At 40.7% G+C, this 15,907-nt stretch overlaps 1 protein-coding gene across 22 annotated transcripts in view; it reads right to left on the reverse strand.

Moving 5' to 3' along the window:
- Positions 1-15,907, reverse strand: part of ENOX1 (ecto-NOX disulfide-thiol exchanger 1) — a 626,515-nt gene that overhangs the window by 120,228 nt on the left and 490,380 nt on the right. For all 22 annotated transcript variants that reach the window (XM_035302562.3, XM_035302561.3, XM_035302569.3 and 19 more), the window contains 2 exons: positions 15,616-15,722; positions 11,577-11,694 (listed from right to left, as the gene is read on the reverse strand). In XM_035302562.3, the coding sequence (XP_035158453.1) occupies positions 11,577-11,694; positions 15,616-15,722 (225 nt within the window). The remainder of the gene's footprint in view (positions 1-11,576; positions 11,695-15,615; positions 15,723-15,907) is intronic.

Below are 15,907 nucleotides of genomic sequence, written 5' to 3' on the forward strand. Positions count from 1 at the left end.
TAAATGCGTTTAAACAGCTCTGCCTTTTTTCTAATTGAGAAATAGAGCTGTTTGGGCAAGTTTACGAGGTGACCTTGATTGGATTAAAGAGGTCAGTGATGGAACAGACTTCAAACCCATCTTCAATAATTTAAAAAAAAAAATGACTTCCTTCCAATTAAGCAGAAATTAGCATAGAATATTTTGTTTCTGAAAGGTTAAAAGAATTCCTCTGAGAAGGCAGCTCTCTACTTACTAGCTTTTTATTGAAATGGGAAGTAAGGGACTATGGATAGTTTCATATAAAGTGCTTTGTTAACATGACACTGACGATCCAGCATCAGCTACAATATTCCTTAGGAGCCTAGATGTTACATAGAAGTGGCAAAAGTCCATTTTAAATTTTATTTCCTATTTCAAAATCCAAGAACCCAATGACTTTCAACTACTAAGAGAAAGAAAGAACTAAGGCCAGATATAGTTTATCATTTGCAAAAATTTCAACCTAGTTCTGCAGAAAAAAGCTTCAAATGTTACTTATTCTTTACTCATCTTCCCATGAGCCCCATCCATCTCCTTGCCGTAGTACCCCACATTTTAATGACCTGAAGGAATGTCACATTCTTCCTGCCAAAAAGAGTAACATACAAAGTGTCTGATACCGAATGATGGAAGCAGGATTGCAGAGACGGGAGGAGGCACCACACACAGGTGGTACTCGGGGGACTACCGGGTGTTTCTGAGGCACAGTCATCCTGAGAGAGACACGCGATACCACATAGTGCTCCGTATCCCACATATCTACCCCTGCCAACCTCAGAGAGTCGAGTGGACATGGATTACATATAGGAGAGAGGCACAGGAGTGCTAGAGAAAGAGAAGGGGCCCTGAAGCCAGATACCAGCTATGAGGCTTGGGGTAAGAAGCGAAACCTCCAAGAGACCTCAGGGTCCTTATCCAAAAAATGTAGTCAGCACTATGAGGATTGAATAATAGGGTTTTTTTCTTCAAAATGAAAAAAATATCCCCCAACAGATTAAAAATTAGTTCTTCCTGGTTTTACTTTCCTATGCAGTCATTTAAAAACATCTCGCTCCCCTACTATGTACAACGCAGTGGGCTGGGCATTCTTTAGGTTAGAGTTTATCTACTAGTTTTTGGCTATGATTTCGGAGGGCACAGAGAGCAGACTGTAAGCACCCGTGATTGGACACCATTCAGGGAAGAGCAGAACTGATGTTTCACTGTGAGGATTTTTCAGTGCAGAGGAGCAACCTTCTCAGATCCAAGTTTGAGTCTCAGTCCTTTAAGACCTAGTCAGCTATTCTTTCCCCTTTTTCTGGCTCCGTAAAGAAGACAAAGGATATGGTCCCACACACATTGTGAGAAGTCACTGAATATTTGTTGCTTTAATTTTATCACTGCTTTGTATTATGACATCGTTTAAGACAATTTGTGGGGGCAGAGGACTAAGGATAGCGAAATGGATGGCTTTAGGACACTCAGATTAACTACACCAGGTAAGTCTAGTATTGCAGGTAGAGACATTTCATAAACAACTGACTGGTAAATCACTACAAGAAGAAAAATAAATTCTGTCATCCTACCTCCAAAAGATTTGCCAAATACATGTTGTAGATTAAGTTGTGCCTAAAAACTTGTTATCACAAAAAAAAATCACAAGTATCCAATATAAACTGGTGACATTTCTTCAGCAGCTCAACTGATTATTATTTGGGGCTATCAAAATTCATTTTTCTCATGAATTTAGGACAGTGGGGGAAGGGAGAAGACATATTACTTGCAAGATCTCTTCCAGATCAGAATTTCCCTGAGTCTGTGAATCTCAATAGGATTGATATTACCGTAGATACTGTCCCTCAGACTCTTATTTTTAAAATATATTGAGGGGTACATCTCATAAAGAAAAGCCTCGGGAACAGAGAAACAGGGGAGGCACTTCAATAAGTCTTGAAATTAGATGGTAAGTCAATAAACTGGTGATCTTCAGGTAGGCTCTCCCAGACCCTGGGGGTGCAGAGAAAACACGGGATGAGATGGGAAATCAAAGGGCTGATACTGTAGCTGAGATCGTTTCACATCTACCATCAAGCGTGTGCCTGTGGTTTGAGAAATATCTTCATTTTTCTCTTTCCCTTTCTGGGGACTTATGAAATGGAAAACATGGGTTGTGACAGTGTGTATGGTTACCAAAGGAAACACAGAGCACGGCACTGAACATTCCTGATGCCCTTTGCCTCCTCAAACCATTTCCTTTTCTTCTTCTTCTTGTCTAAAGCCATACAGTGGCCTCTGCTTTCAGGAAATAAATGTCACTCAATTAGCAAATGGTTGGTGCCAATTTCCTGAATAATTTTTAGCGGTGGCATTTCTGTTGGGATGGGCTTAAAAAGAGTTTGCTGGGTGCACTACCTGTGCTGAAGCAAATCTCCTTCTGGTTAGTGGAAAAATACAGGAAATGATGGAAGGCCAAGCAGAAGCTCCAGTCGGTTTGTCTGGATTAACATAAAAGTAATCAGCACCTTCGAGCTACCTTGGCCTCCAAAAGGCATCATGGCACCGTGGACACTGCAGGCACTCAAAAGCTCTGGTTGATTTTATTTGGTTACGGACTCTTACGATGTCACTGAAGACATTTGAAAGAGATTCTAGAGTCTTTTTCCCATAAAATTCACTGGTGCCATGAAAGGGTCATTAACCTGAAAAGGAGAAAGCTAGTATTGAGCTCTAGACTTTCCACTTACAATCCTGGGTAAATAACATAACTTCTCATCATTGGCAATCCCTCTATGGGTAAGAACTCAACATTTCTGCCTGGTTTAGAACTTGAATTATTTCTTGGATCCATATTTAATATTTATACCAATATGATTAGCTCTTAGAATAGGAAACTGTAAGATTTTGTGGTGTGGGAAGGTAAGCATATTATGGTGAGTTAACTGTGGAAATTCCCTAATTTAAAGCAAAAGAAGGCAATTCAATAAACTGTCATCTGATACTAGTTACTATTCCTTACTATTCTTCACTTTCCAGAATGACTGGAAATGTCTAGGTAGAATTCCTCAACCAACATGGATTTTTTTCATAGATTCTCCCAGGTAATTTACAAATTAATATTTATTACAGTTTTAATTATTTAAATAATACATACATATATTGTAGACATTTTTTATATGCACAGAAAAAAACAAAAATCACTTGTAAATACACCATCTGGTGACGATCACTCTGAATATTTTGACCTATATCCTCATAGATTTTCTCCTAACATAAATTGTGAATATAATGCATAAACACACAATTGAAATTATCCATGTGGGAGTCTGTAACTGCTTTTATCACTTCACAATATATCAAGGACCTTCTCTCATCCCATTTATATAGTCTAAACCACGGTTTCTTTCAAGACTGCTAATGGATATACCATTAATTAACCAATACCCTAATGTTAAATGTTTACATGTTTCTAAACTAATTCTGATAACTGAAAATTTAGGTAACTGCTTTGAGCTGCAATGACCAGCATGCCCGAAGTAGAAAGCCAGGGCCTTTGGGACACGGCAGCTCTAGAACTTAAAGGGGGCACATTAAAGACCCTGCAACACCCTGCCTGAAACAGTACGATTAACAGACTCTGTATTACAACTCTTGCTCCAGAAATGTTTCTTCCTACTTCTCTGCTAGGGACGGGAGTCTAAAATAAAATTTTCCTTCTCTAGCCACTGCCTAGAAGGCTGCACAAATTGTGTCCTCAAACTGGGGGGAAGAGTTGCTGAGCTCTTGTTCCCTCTTCGATATCAAAAACATTCAATCAAGCGAAAGAGAAGGGTCTCTAAGCCATTTAGCTATGGGAGAGCTTCCTATGATAATAATTTCCCACAAACTTCAATTTCCAGGGCTAAGTTAGATTTCCAGTTTCCTATTCTAAGAGCTAATCATATTGGTATAAATATTAAGTATCACGTAATGGCAAGTCGAATTTCCAAGAAAGGGAAGAAAGTAATTTTTTCGTATTAGTTATGTGACTCTTAACTACATATGGTTAACTAGAATTCCACAAGACATCCTCCTCTCTTCACCTCCTGAGTTTGTGTAGTACACCTAGCATCTTCAAGTCTCTGATGAATGAAGCTTATGTGCAGCGGTGTTAGGAGTCGAGGGAGAACAGTTTGACGTCATCTACTGTGTTTTGATGAACAATGCAGTATAAGGGCAGAGGAGAATTAGGACAATGATGATCACAGACAGCACATCACAGTGCTGAGAGGCTGGTAACGGTGGATGATTTCTACGCCCCAGTTTTGATGCTTTTGGCCAGTGTCCTACTTTAACAGTGTAACAGTCACTCTTCAAGATTTCAGATGGAGAGGTGGAGAAGAAAATCAACAGGTGCTATTTTTCCACTACCAACTGGCCTACACATCTGTAGCTTCTCTGCCATACTCACATTCAAGGGACCTAAAAGATGCTTTTAGAAGGTCTGGTCCAGTTGCTCTGCTTTTAATAACCTCAGGAATCTACTCTGACCACCTCAAAGATTTTAGCTTCTACTCTCAGAGGCCCACAGGAAAGAGCCTATGATTCAGGAAGAATACAAACTAATTTGTTCCCTATTTTCCATTTCATCAATATATAAAAAGAAAGTTCTTTAAATAAAAGGTCTACTTATTACACAAGGACTCTTGTCTGAAACCAAAATCATGTAGAATTTTATTACTGAGCCTCAAAAATACATAAAAAATACTTATATAGTTAACTATGCAAAAGAAAAAATTTAGAAGCCAAAACCTTCTTCTGTAATGTTATAACACAATTTGTTTTCTTCTTTATTCATTATTCTTAGTCGTTGGGTTTTCAAAAATGACCAAGTGTTGCTTTTATAAAAATACAACTTTTATTTTTTTAAAATGTTACTTGCTGCTAAAGCACGATGGGGTGACCTACTGAAAGTGTTTTCTATAGGCATCTACTAGAATCACAGGCAAGCACTTGCCAAAATTCATCAATGTTTTAAAGGATAATCCCTTTTTCATAATGAGAGATTCCCACGTATTGCTTATAAATGAAAAGGGAAAATCAGGAACAAATTCTACTGAAGAATTCTCTCCTGCGTTTAGCAAAGAACAACAACGACGACAAGCTTACAAATGTACCCAGATTCTGTCATCTAAACTCCTTCAAAAAATATCCTGATTTTTTCTAGAAGTTGTGCAAACCGCACTTAAATTCCAACAACACTGTGTTAATTTTGCTCAAATGCAAGCTGAAAACATATTTTAACATCCTGTCAGAATGAGATACCAAGAGTGTCGATAAAATGACACTAAAATAAATGTAAATTTAGATTTCTGTTACAAGTGGCTGCTTGGCTCTGGAAGACGTTAGGTTGCTATAGTATTTTCCATAGCAACTTTGCATCTTATTACATAAATATTCCCTCAGTGTCCTTAAAGCCTGCTACAGAAACAGGATTAAATCTACTCTCCTATGTAATGATCCTGCATCAACCCTTACCAGAATAAAATGCCCAGAAAACATAATAAACTGTAATCTAGATAACGGTGTTCCTGGCAGTCAGTGAGCATCAGAGCACTCTGGGTTGCACGCAGGCCGCAGTGCGGTGACCCTGTGCTGCATCTTAACCTTTCCCAGGTCAAGGCCTTGGTGGCTCTCCCTTTCTGAAGGGTGGTTGCTAATGTCCTCATTCTTTTCCTCTGCCTGCCAACTGTCTATCAGCCCAAGCCCTCCACCAGGCTCAAGGGACTCACGATGCTAAGCAAGAAGCCAAGGCCTGACAGCAGCTGGGAACACGCTAGGCTGTCACACAGGAAACCTTGGGGAGCTCCCACCCAGCACCAAGCTAGGAGCAAACAGGTATGGATTGTTTAAAAACTTCGGCTAGGCCTCAACTGAGTTTCACGTAGGTGCGGCACCGCTGAGTAGTTAAGAGTATTAGGGAAAGTCCTTGGTCCCCTAGACACCAATGTTAGCAACACAGATCAATCTTACATAAAATTCCAGATTATGGAAAGTTTGTGCATCTTGAGAGAGATGTCAAGAATCATATACCATTGTTAGGTGCTACATAAAAATAGGATTATAAGGGGGCTAAGCTTAACGACAGTTTAGTCTCCAAGTGTGAATTTATAAAACAAACACAGTCTGGTTGGGCAGAAGGCGTGTTTCCATTGAAATGGAATCTTCTGCTACAGGATCAATTTAAATAGCATCTGTTTTATTGCATTTAAAAGGTGAAGCAATTTACAAAAAACATTTTCTACACTTTTCAGAAGCATATCCAGCATGGAAAGGGAGTTGTGACTCCTGCAATATTAGGGAACTTAAAAATCCACCCAAAACAAACATTTATTTGAATTCCTTGGGCAAGAGGACCAAGATTTTAAAAAACAAAAAAAGGAAAGAAACAGGAAACCCTTGGCTCCTTTGCAAATGAAACTCTGTCTAGAGTTTAGGAAGAAAGCAGGCTGCTCAGCCCTCCCTGCAAGATTTCTTTCGTCATCTTTAAGCCACATTAGTTTCGATTCATCACATTTCCTTGTTTGGCTCCCTTGGGTTCCCAGAAGAAAAAATGCTTGTCTTTGATTCTGCGGTCATTGATGGTCACAGCCCGCTGCTCTATTCCTGTTTCAGGAGATACTGCCCTGGGCTGTCATTACATGTGAAAATAGCTTATCCTTCTATGCTTGCACTCCACACAGACACCCCTGCCCTTGGGGTCTGCTGGTGCCTGGGGCTCAGATCCTGACATGTGGCCCCAGACTGAGCCATCTCACTTTCAGTGTCTGAATTCTCTTGTCCCTCTGCCAAGTTCCGAGACAATCTAGAGTGAGCCTGCTTTAGGTTACATTCAGTGCTTCCTAAAAGTAAGTTTCTACCAGCTGCGAATGACAAAGCCCTTTTCAGTTGGCCCCTTCAGTCAGCTGCCTCACCCCGGTCTGGTATTCAGCAACCCTCTCCTTCTTCTGTGCCCAGGCCGGTGATAAGGTAGCAGTGAGCCTCTTCTCAACACTGTGCCTGGTTCTGTTCTCCTGATGGGCATTTTTAAGGATCAGAAGCACTACCATGCAAAAACTACTTAATCAGAAAAAAATAGGTTGTCCTATTCAAAGAAATCAATGGGATGGTCAGAGAGCGCCCTATCAGTACTTATTAGTATTATTTTAATGTAAAGCTTTCAGCTACATATATAACTATTCAGATAGGCTGATACTGCTAGTTCCAACCGAATCTAATTATGAGTTCCTAATTTGATTTAGTGGCTGAAAGATTTGGAAAGTCCTTGTTTGACTTCTTAGTGAGGTTAAAAAAAAAAAATCCTTTGTACCTATGTTATGGTGAATTTTCATGAAAAATTGACAACTCAGAAGACATTCTTCGTAATTAAGAGCATCTGCTCCTATAAAGAGCTCCGAGTTTAAATGAAATGTTGTTAAAATTCAAAAACATTTGTTTGTGTTTTATGGAATGGTATAATGATTGTCTAGTGAGCAAGGGACTTTTTCATTTCACTCTTCTAAAATCCGCATTCAAAGTACACTCATCAAATAGTGGGTGAAGTATACACACTATGTAGTGATGTTCATTGTGGTTTATACCAAATTTTATTTACTGGCTTTAGGACATACCTAACATTAGAATAACACTTTTTTAACTTAAAACACTTTTTTCACTTAAAACACCCTGGAGGACCGGGTGCCCTGTATCTAACTCTCTGTGCCCAGGGTCCACAGCACCTTGAACGTACGAAACGTAGATAATCAAAACAATGCCAGACTATAACTCTCTGGGCCATGGCCTCTTCACCATGTGGAACTGAATTTTGTGTGTATAAAGTTCTGAACATTTTGTTTGAATGTGCGTCTTTGTACTTGCCATTTCAATTTATTTAGAACAAACGCTCTCAGGGTTATCATTTTCCTATCAATTTCCGGGATGAAGCCATCAAAAACATTCAGGTCAGAAGAAGGGGAATATGAATCGAAGCCCACAGACTTTCACTGAGTACTTACTGGGGAAAGCTCAGGGCTGGGTGTTGGAGGATGACGAAGATGACAGGCAGAGTTAACACCTACTGAGTATTTACTAGATGCTCAACCTAAGTGAAGTCAGAAGTGCCTTACATGCATTGACTCATTAACTCTCACAATACTACAGCGCATCGCGTTTTGCCATCTGAGGCCTTACAGTCTAGGACAGACTTCCTCTTTCCTTTCTCCTTTTTTTTAAAAATTTCTTGTGAATAGGACCCTGCGCAGCAGAGTCAACCTGGAGGGAGGAAGGGAGTGGAAAAGGGTAAGGGAGAAGGAGAGAGGCAGAGAGAGGGGAGGAGGAGGAGGAGAGACAGAAAGAGAAAAGGGAAGAACAAATCTGTATTTTAAAGTGTGGCTTCTTTTCAATAGGAGGCAGACTAAACAAAAATAAATTTGAATTTTTATCAAAAATTATCTTCACAGGCTTTAGAGCAGGGTGCTGATCTTCTTGAATAAATGCTTCAACGAATCTGTCATCATTTTCAAATTTATCAACAAAATCCATTTTCATTTTTGTCAGCATCTTAGCTTTGCTCCAGTGAACTCCTTCTCCCCTTACGACTCAACTGATGAAGAAGAGTGAACAGCCCACCCAGAATCCTATTGTAGCTATTGGAGAATTCTAGTTAAAGACATATTGCAAATTATTATATGTGGTAAAAAGCAAAAGTACAATGAAATATTCTTCGTATCCAAAACAGCAAAGATATATTGAAACATTTTGATTATTTTTTTAAAAGTCAACCCAAGCTATCATACAGGTCCGTACACAATCAATTATGCCTTTTCTAAACACCAAACAAGTCGATTCTTTCCATCTCCTCCCTGCCGCCCAAAAGAAAACCCATTACAGGGTAGTTTTTGTCTGAGGTGTGGGGATGACAAGCAAAGCTGGTCCTGGGGGACCAGAGATGGCACAGAGAGGTGACAACTGAAGGATGTTCTCTTCTGGAATTTCCAAAAATTCCTGGGTCAGCTACTACCCAGGTCTGAGGCAAAATCCCACTGTTGCAGCAGAGAGGAACTCCTTAAAGCAATGGAGAACTGAATTCCATTTCAGCACTGGCAATTCCCCTGTTAGTGAATTAGAGTGCTACATTTCGAGAGGACTGCTTCTGTGTAGGCGACTGGCAGATGCAAATGTGTACCTATAAACAAGTGATGTGTCACCTGAGAAGATGCCGCTGGAAGGTGTCTCCCTCGGGCTGTGGCCTCCATCCTTCCCTTTCGAGCAACAGTTAGCAGGGATTTGTCTGAGGTTTGAACAAAAGACCAGATGGGAATTCTGGCTGTCAGCCTGTGTCCCCAAATAAGCAGGGCTGAAAGGAAGACAACTGCGTGCCTTTGGGCCAGGCCTTCAGGGCCCCGTGGAATAAAAAAGGTTGGTTGCCTTCCTTTCCCTTTAATCAGTCCTGTCCTTTCTTCAGAAACCACATGCCATGATCTCTGGTCCATCTCATTTTGAAAAGTACGAAAAGACTGAACTCCTCAGGGCCTGGCATTTGAACTCCAGTTCTCTCATCTCTTCCCTCAGAGCCCGCTCCACAACATGCCCTGCTCTTTGCTCATTAATTCTGCTGACCAAGTAACAAGACTGGTGAAAGTGTTTTTGAAAGTTCAGGCTCTACTTCATGCTCTCATCAGATGCCTGGGGAATAAACCAAGAGAGGTGTCGGGGTACCGGCCAGCCCCGATCCTACAGCATGTACGTGTGGCAGGGCCTCGTCAGTGAGCGTACTGTTCAGTCATCACTATTCTGGGTCCTATCCTAAGCAGACTATGAAATACAATTCTGACTTGGGAAACTGAGAAGCTATTTAAAAAGAAACACCTCTGAAACAAACAAAAAGCCACAGGTTCAAATCAGAACTTCTGACTGATGCAGCTCTGTTCTCCCACACCTACCTTGTCAGGATATTAAGAATCCAAGTTCCATGTCAACTTGCCCCTCATCCAGAAGCTTTACAAAGGATGAAAGCGCTTTTGACAAAAACATTTATTTCTTTATTTGAAGACCTCATTGAATGCACAAATCCTTCATTCCCTTCTTTTGCTATGTGAAGGTTTAGAGAATAGAAATCTTGTGAGGAAGGTGGTCTCCTCAAATAAACCTGAGAGTAAAGCAGTCCTGAGGAATCTGATGTGGGCTCTAGTAGGAGACATACGTCATTGACACAGAAGAGCTAGGTTCATTTTTAAGACAAAGGACATACGGCTTCAGAAAATACTGGCACAGTGCTGGCTTGTACACTAGGCTTCCGGAAGATGAAAATGAATGGAATTTGAGGGTGAAAGGGAAAGTTTCTTAGGCCGTGGTATTCAAACTTTGGCCTGCATCAGAATTTCCCATAGGGCTTAATTCACAGATTGCTGGATTTCACTTGCCCACACCCCTGTACCCACTAGAAGCTTCTGATTCAGTAGGTCTTGGGTGGGGCCCGCTAATTTCCATTTCTAGTAAGTCCTGGATGATGCTGATGCTACTGGACTGAGAATCACTACTGTAAGGAAATCAAAGCCCTTTCTACCTATGCCTGCATGCAGGAGCTTTTTCTTACGGTCACCACTCGCACCCCTGACATTCTCTTCTACAGCCCCCGAGAAACAGAACATCCCGACACTTTGCCGTCTTGGTGACCTGATCCTTTTGGAATCTTGATTTTGGCTTCTTAAAAAATTAACAGAGACTCTTGATTCCTGGTCACCTGCAATGTTTCTGTTGAAGAGTCTGTAACAGATGTGTGTTTTATTCACTTGTACACATGAGGAGACAGATCAAATCTATACCAGCTCTGTCATTTTCTTTTTTGGCAATCATGGCAATTACAGTTCTTCCTAGGTCCTTTAGACAATACCTTTCCACTCAGACAAGCAGTCTTCCTTGATGTCTCATGTTTGAATGAGCTTTTCCCTTGCCTGCTTTTATAATACCAATGGATTGATATATAATTCAATGAGAGCGTTTTAAATTAGCATCTCCCATTAGACAAAGCACACCAAGATGCTCTCTAAGCTTCTCTTCTTTTTACAACCCAAGGAGTGACACCCCTAGCTTGATACCAAATGGGGCCAGCTTTTTAAATACTGTTTAGGTGAATGAAGATTTATGGGAAAAGAAGTCTAATTCTCCAGCATCTTGGCTCAGAAGCTAGAAAGCTTCTTCAGGGATTAAACAATTCCCATGTAAGAAGTACACTGACTAAAACCAATTTTTTCCGTATTTTAGCATCAGCTGTGGCTGCCGTGCTCTGGAAAAGGATTTTTATGGAAACAGGCAAATATCCCTGAAAAAAAGCATAACGGCCCCAGATCTACATATGGAGAAACAACTGGAGCAATTTAAATTACTGTGCTCCCAAGGAGTTTAAAGTTCTATTAATAAAAAGCGGAGTCACTCAAAGATGAAAGTTTAGTGTAATTCCAATAAAAGTGAGTTATAGGGCCGTTTCCCAACACTCATTCCCCACCTGAGATCTGGAAGATCATTATGAGACCTCATGGGTCTGTGGCAGTTACCGGCATTACCTGACTCGTCGACTCTCATTTTTTTGGTAGGGCTGTCACAATTCTCATCATCAGACATTTCCATTTCTTCTTCGCGGCGGATGCCCATGAGCTGCTCGCTTTGAGCATTCCGGAGCTCCTGCAAGCAGAGGATACCCAGATGTCAGAGTCATGGACACACATGACTTTCCCCAATGGTCTTTGGGTGTAGATAACTGACATATTAACATTTAGAACCCAAAGCTTTTATCTCCCAAAATATAGCCTCACCTAACCTAAAGGAGGTTCTGGAGGGTGTGGGGTAGAGGATAGACCAAGGTCAGGCCGAAATTGATCCCTGTTCGCCCATGACTAATTAAGGGCTCTTTAGCAAATTATTTAATCTCTCTTGAGTCTCCATTTCCTCATTTGTACAAAGGGGATAATAACATCCACCTAGCAGAGCTGCAAAGACTACATAACAATATCTGTTACATGGCTGGCATACGTACAGCAAGGACCTAGAACTTATGGTTAAGAACATGAACAGTGGAATTTTAAAAAGAACTGTTCTACCACTGACCCACCGTGTGCGACGTTCGAAAGAATTCTTCATCTCTATTAACCTAAATTGCTCACTGGAATATTATGGTAACAATAGTTTTGAGGATGAAATGAGTTAACACGTGTACAATACTTAGTAGCATGCCGGCCGGACACTTGGTTTGCTAAGTTGATAATGCTGGAAATGATTATTTCTCATGCAAACATGGTGCCCCTGCATGTGTGTGTGTGCACACGTGTGATCACATACACACACATACAAGCGCACATACACCATCCAGATAGCAAAATTTAAAATTAGTAAGGTGTTAGGGAACAAAACCCAGACAGATGCCTTTTCTTTTGTGCCGCACGTGGGCACGCAGGGTTATTGTTTTGTTGTAATGGTTGCTTTAGCATCACGTTTACAGCCACAGATCTTAAGGTCACATCTTACTTTTCTCCGCTTATTAGGGGAGTTACTACAATCAAGTTATTCAATTTATTTGAGACTTTATCTATTCAGTCACAAATGAGGAATAACAATGCAAGGCTGTTTGAATGCAACAGCGTTGGTGAAAACTCATTGTAAAGAGTAGAGAATTATACAGTAAATTTCTTACTACTGTGCCTAAAATCAGGACACTGTAATCACTTATGCTAAATATTTACATTATTTGGTATCAAGCTGTATATTACATATTTGTGAATCCTTCCTTATTCATTCTGTTCTTTTACATGTACTGTCTTCAGAAATACTTAAAATGGGAAAGGCTCCCTTATTCTTTTTCCCTCCGTAAAGTTTCTAAATAAAAGTCAAAGTTAAAATAATTTCATTTTATGATCAACAAACATGAGTAACAATAACAGTAAATGACTACACCTAATTTATTAGTGGTAGGACTTTAAGCATGGCTCCAGTGCCCATTTGACGGACATGCATATATCACTTCATATTATGGGTCCTCCCAATTCTTCACTCTCCTTAGCTCACAGATTTAAACTACAGCATGATGGAGAAGAAATTATTTATGCTAACAGCATTTGAATGATCAACTATGTACCCTGGGAATCACCCTTGCAGAGGACGGGGAAGGGAGAAAGCAGAGAGACAAGGTCTGGGGTGGGGCACAGGGGCACCAATCACAGGACAGACCTAAGAGGCCAGAGGGACTGCAGACAAGGCCTCCTTATTGGATTATGCCACCCAGAAGAAAGAGGTGCCAATTCCTTCTTAAATAACACCATCAGGCATTGGAGGCGGGTGTCACATGTGATTAGTGGGGAAATTTTTAGGCTGTGGACAGCTAATTTTTCTACTGACAAAGAGCCCAATTCCCAAAGCGGTGGCCTGAAAACACTTGAAACAAGGAAAAGTCAGGTGGAAAGAATAAATGAGGCTGAAGGGGCCTGTTGTTTAGTCCCTGCGATTAATGACACACTGTCATATGGTAGTTGTTCTTGTGGGACAGGTTGGTAGAAATGAAAAAAAAATTGAGGGGAAAAAAAAAAGCTGAGGGTGTTTCCACAGGGTGCCTCCGGTTCAGCATTAAATCACTAGTACACTCCAATAAATCTGTAGAGGTGTTGCAGATAATTAACAGATGCTGTACATTGGAATGTGGGGAAAAAATCAAGCCAATTATCAAGCTTATACGCAACTGAGAAATCATCCACAATGTTAAATTACCAACTGGTATTTAATCAATTAAGTGACATGCGGGAGAGAAAATCACAGCTGATTCAGAATTCTGTGTCCTAACATATATCAAAAGCGGTAGGGAGAGTAGCAGGAAGGCACAAAGACCCTTCGCAGGAGCGCCTTTGACAGTTGCACTCCATCTGTGCCTCTGGAGCACCACTTCTGCCTCCTAGTACCAAGCAAAGCAAGCAGGCTTCCTCAGACCCGCATGGAAGCCTTCACAGGTCCTGCTCCCCACCGCACCCGCGGGAGGAGGCAGGGTTAAGCAAAGGTGAGAAGTCGAGACAGATGTGGGGGGAAGCGTGATTCAGATCAGTAAGTGACATTTCCTGACACATTCTAATGATGGCCTTTTGATGCTCGCCACCAGCCTGTCTCTCAACACTCCTTTTAATCATGTTTGGTTTTTATGTGAAGAAATAAACAGTTCACAGACTGCTCATTCCCAGATCCGAATCATCATGTACGGACTCCAATTTATATTTTATAACCCTCAGTTTGTATACCGCGTCACAAACAGAGGACTCTCGTAATCCTGAAAATCAACCTGGACCTGGGTCTTAGGTCAGAGTCAGGGAGAACATCAGGAAAGCATCCTTCATTTTTCTGGCCCCTGAAAAATTAGACAGAAATCCCACCTCTTCCTTACTCATAATCCTGAACAGAAAAACAGAGCTGTATCAGTCACACACCACCTTAGGCGTTAGTGAACAAAATAAAAAATGTCCTTCTTAACAATCAATTGCACTCGCGTTTTAAGTGTCACATTATTGTGAAGTCATTTCGTGTTCACCATAATAACAGTGATAATAAAGAATTCATTTGGTATTCACGTGGAGGTTACATCCAGTGCTATTGGTATTCAACTGTAATTTAGCATTAGTTAATGGGCACTTAAAATGCTACCCAAATGATTGATATCATAGGACTCTGTGGTTCCTTAAACTCTGTATAAAATACTTATTTTACAAGTGTGAGCCAAAATCATTAAATAAATAAACCTTACCTTCCATAAGTTTGGAATTTTGAAAGAGGGGAATATCATTTAGAGAACTTTAATATTAACATGCTAGAGATGGAGAGGCATCCAAATGAAAAACATTCTTTCATTAAAAAAAAAAAAAAGAAGCAAAGACAGTATACTTACTTTTAAAGTACAGGTTCAAAGGGTACACTACTCTGTGGAGTTAAAAATAACAGCTGGATGACCAATGACTAATGACACATTTTGGTCCTTCTAGGTGACTAGGAGGTCAAGTTCTAGACTGTTCTCTTGGGAGTAGATACTCACACTTCACACATGCATGAATGCCGATGGGTGGACCCAGCTGGCCTAGATATGGACTCCCCGTACAACATAGGCTCTGGGGGAAGTGCAATAGGACTTACTAGCATAGGGGACTAAGATGTTGCTTATGATGAGAAAATATGGACAGAAAGTTGTACTTGTCCAAAGAGCAAACTGTCAGCACCTCGTAGAACACTAAACAAAACCCCTCTGTATTTAAAAGCCAGTTTTCTATTGTGAGTTACATTTTTCTTCAAAATAATTTGCTAGGCAGAGTGTCTTGGTTTACTTCTGAGATCTTTACTATGAATGAGAAAAATTATTTTCTCCCATAGCAGGGGAGAAAAACACTCTGTTCTCGTAAGTGTTAAGTCAGCTGCTTTTCTGGACAAGCAACAAGTCTCAGCTGCTTTTGGAGCTGACGCTGAGACCAGACAATGGCAGGCAGACTGCCGACTGTAGCAGAAACCAGCATGGCTGCAGCCACGCTATTCTCTGCCAATCCAGCTGTGTGATGGTGGTTAAAAAGTAATAATAAAATCACCAACCTCAGAATGCTTTCGCCAAATGTCTATGTTCTTGCGCTGGGCTTTCGAGAAATGGTCCCAAGCTTTTTGTCTGGTAGAAGCGTTGAAAACGGCCACAATCTGCTCAACTTTGGTGAACAAGGAAGTCAAACAAGACAAGTAATTTATGTTGTGATCACTCTAGGGAAGCAAAGCAAAGACACTAGGAGTCTATGGATGATGTCACGACAGAAGCAACATCATCAATATCCATCCAATCTGTGCCTTTCGTACTTACATTTTAGCAAGGTTGGGGATGTCTCCCTTCAAGTCT

The sequence above is a fragment of the Callithrix jacchus genome, chromosome 5 (genome assembly GCF_049354715.1).
Source record: "Callithrix jacchus isolate 240 chromosome 5, calJac240_pri, whole genome shotgun sequence".
Taxonomy (NCBI): Eukaryota; Metazoa; Chordata; class Mammalia; order Primates; family Cebidae; genus Callithrix; species Callithrix jacchus.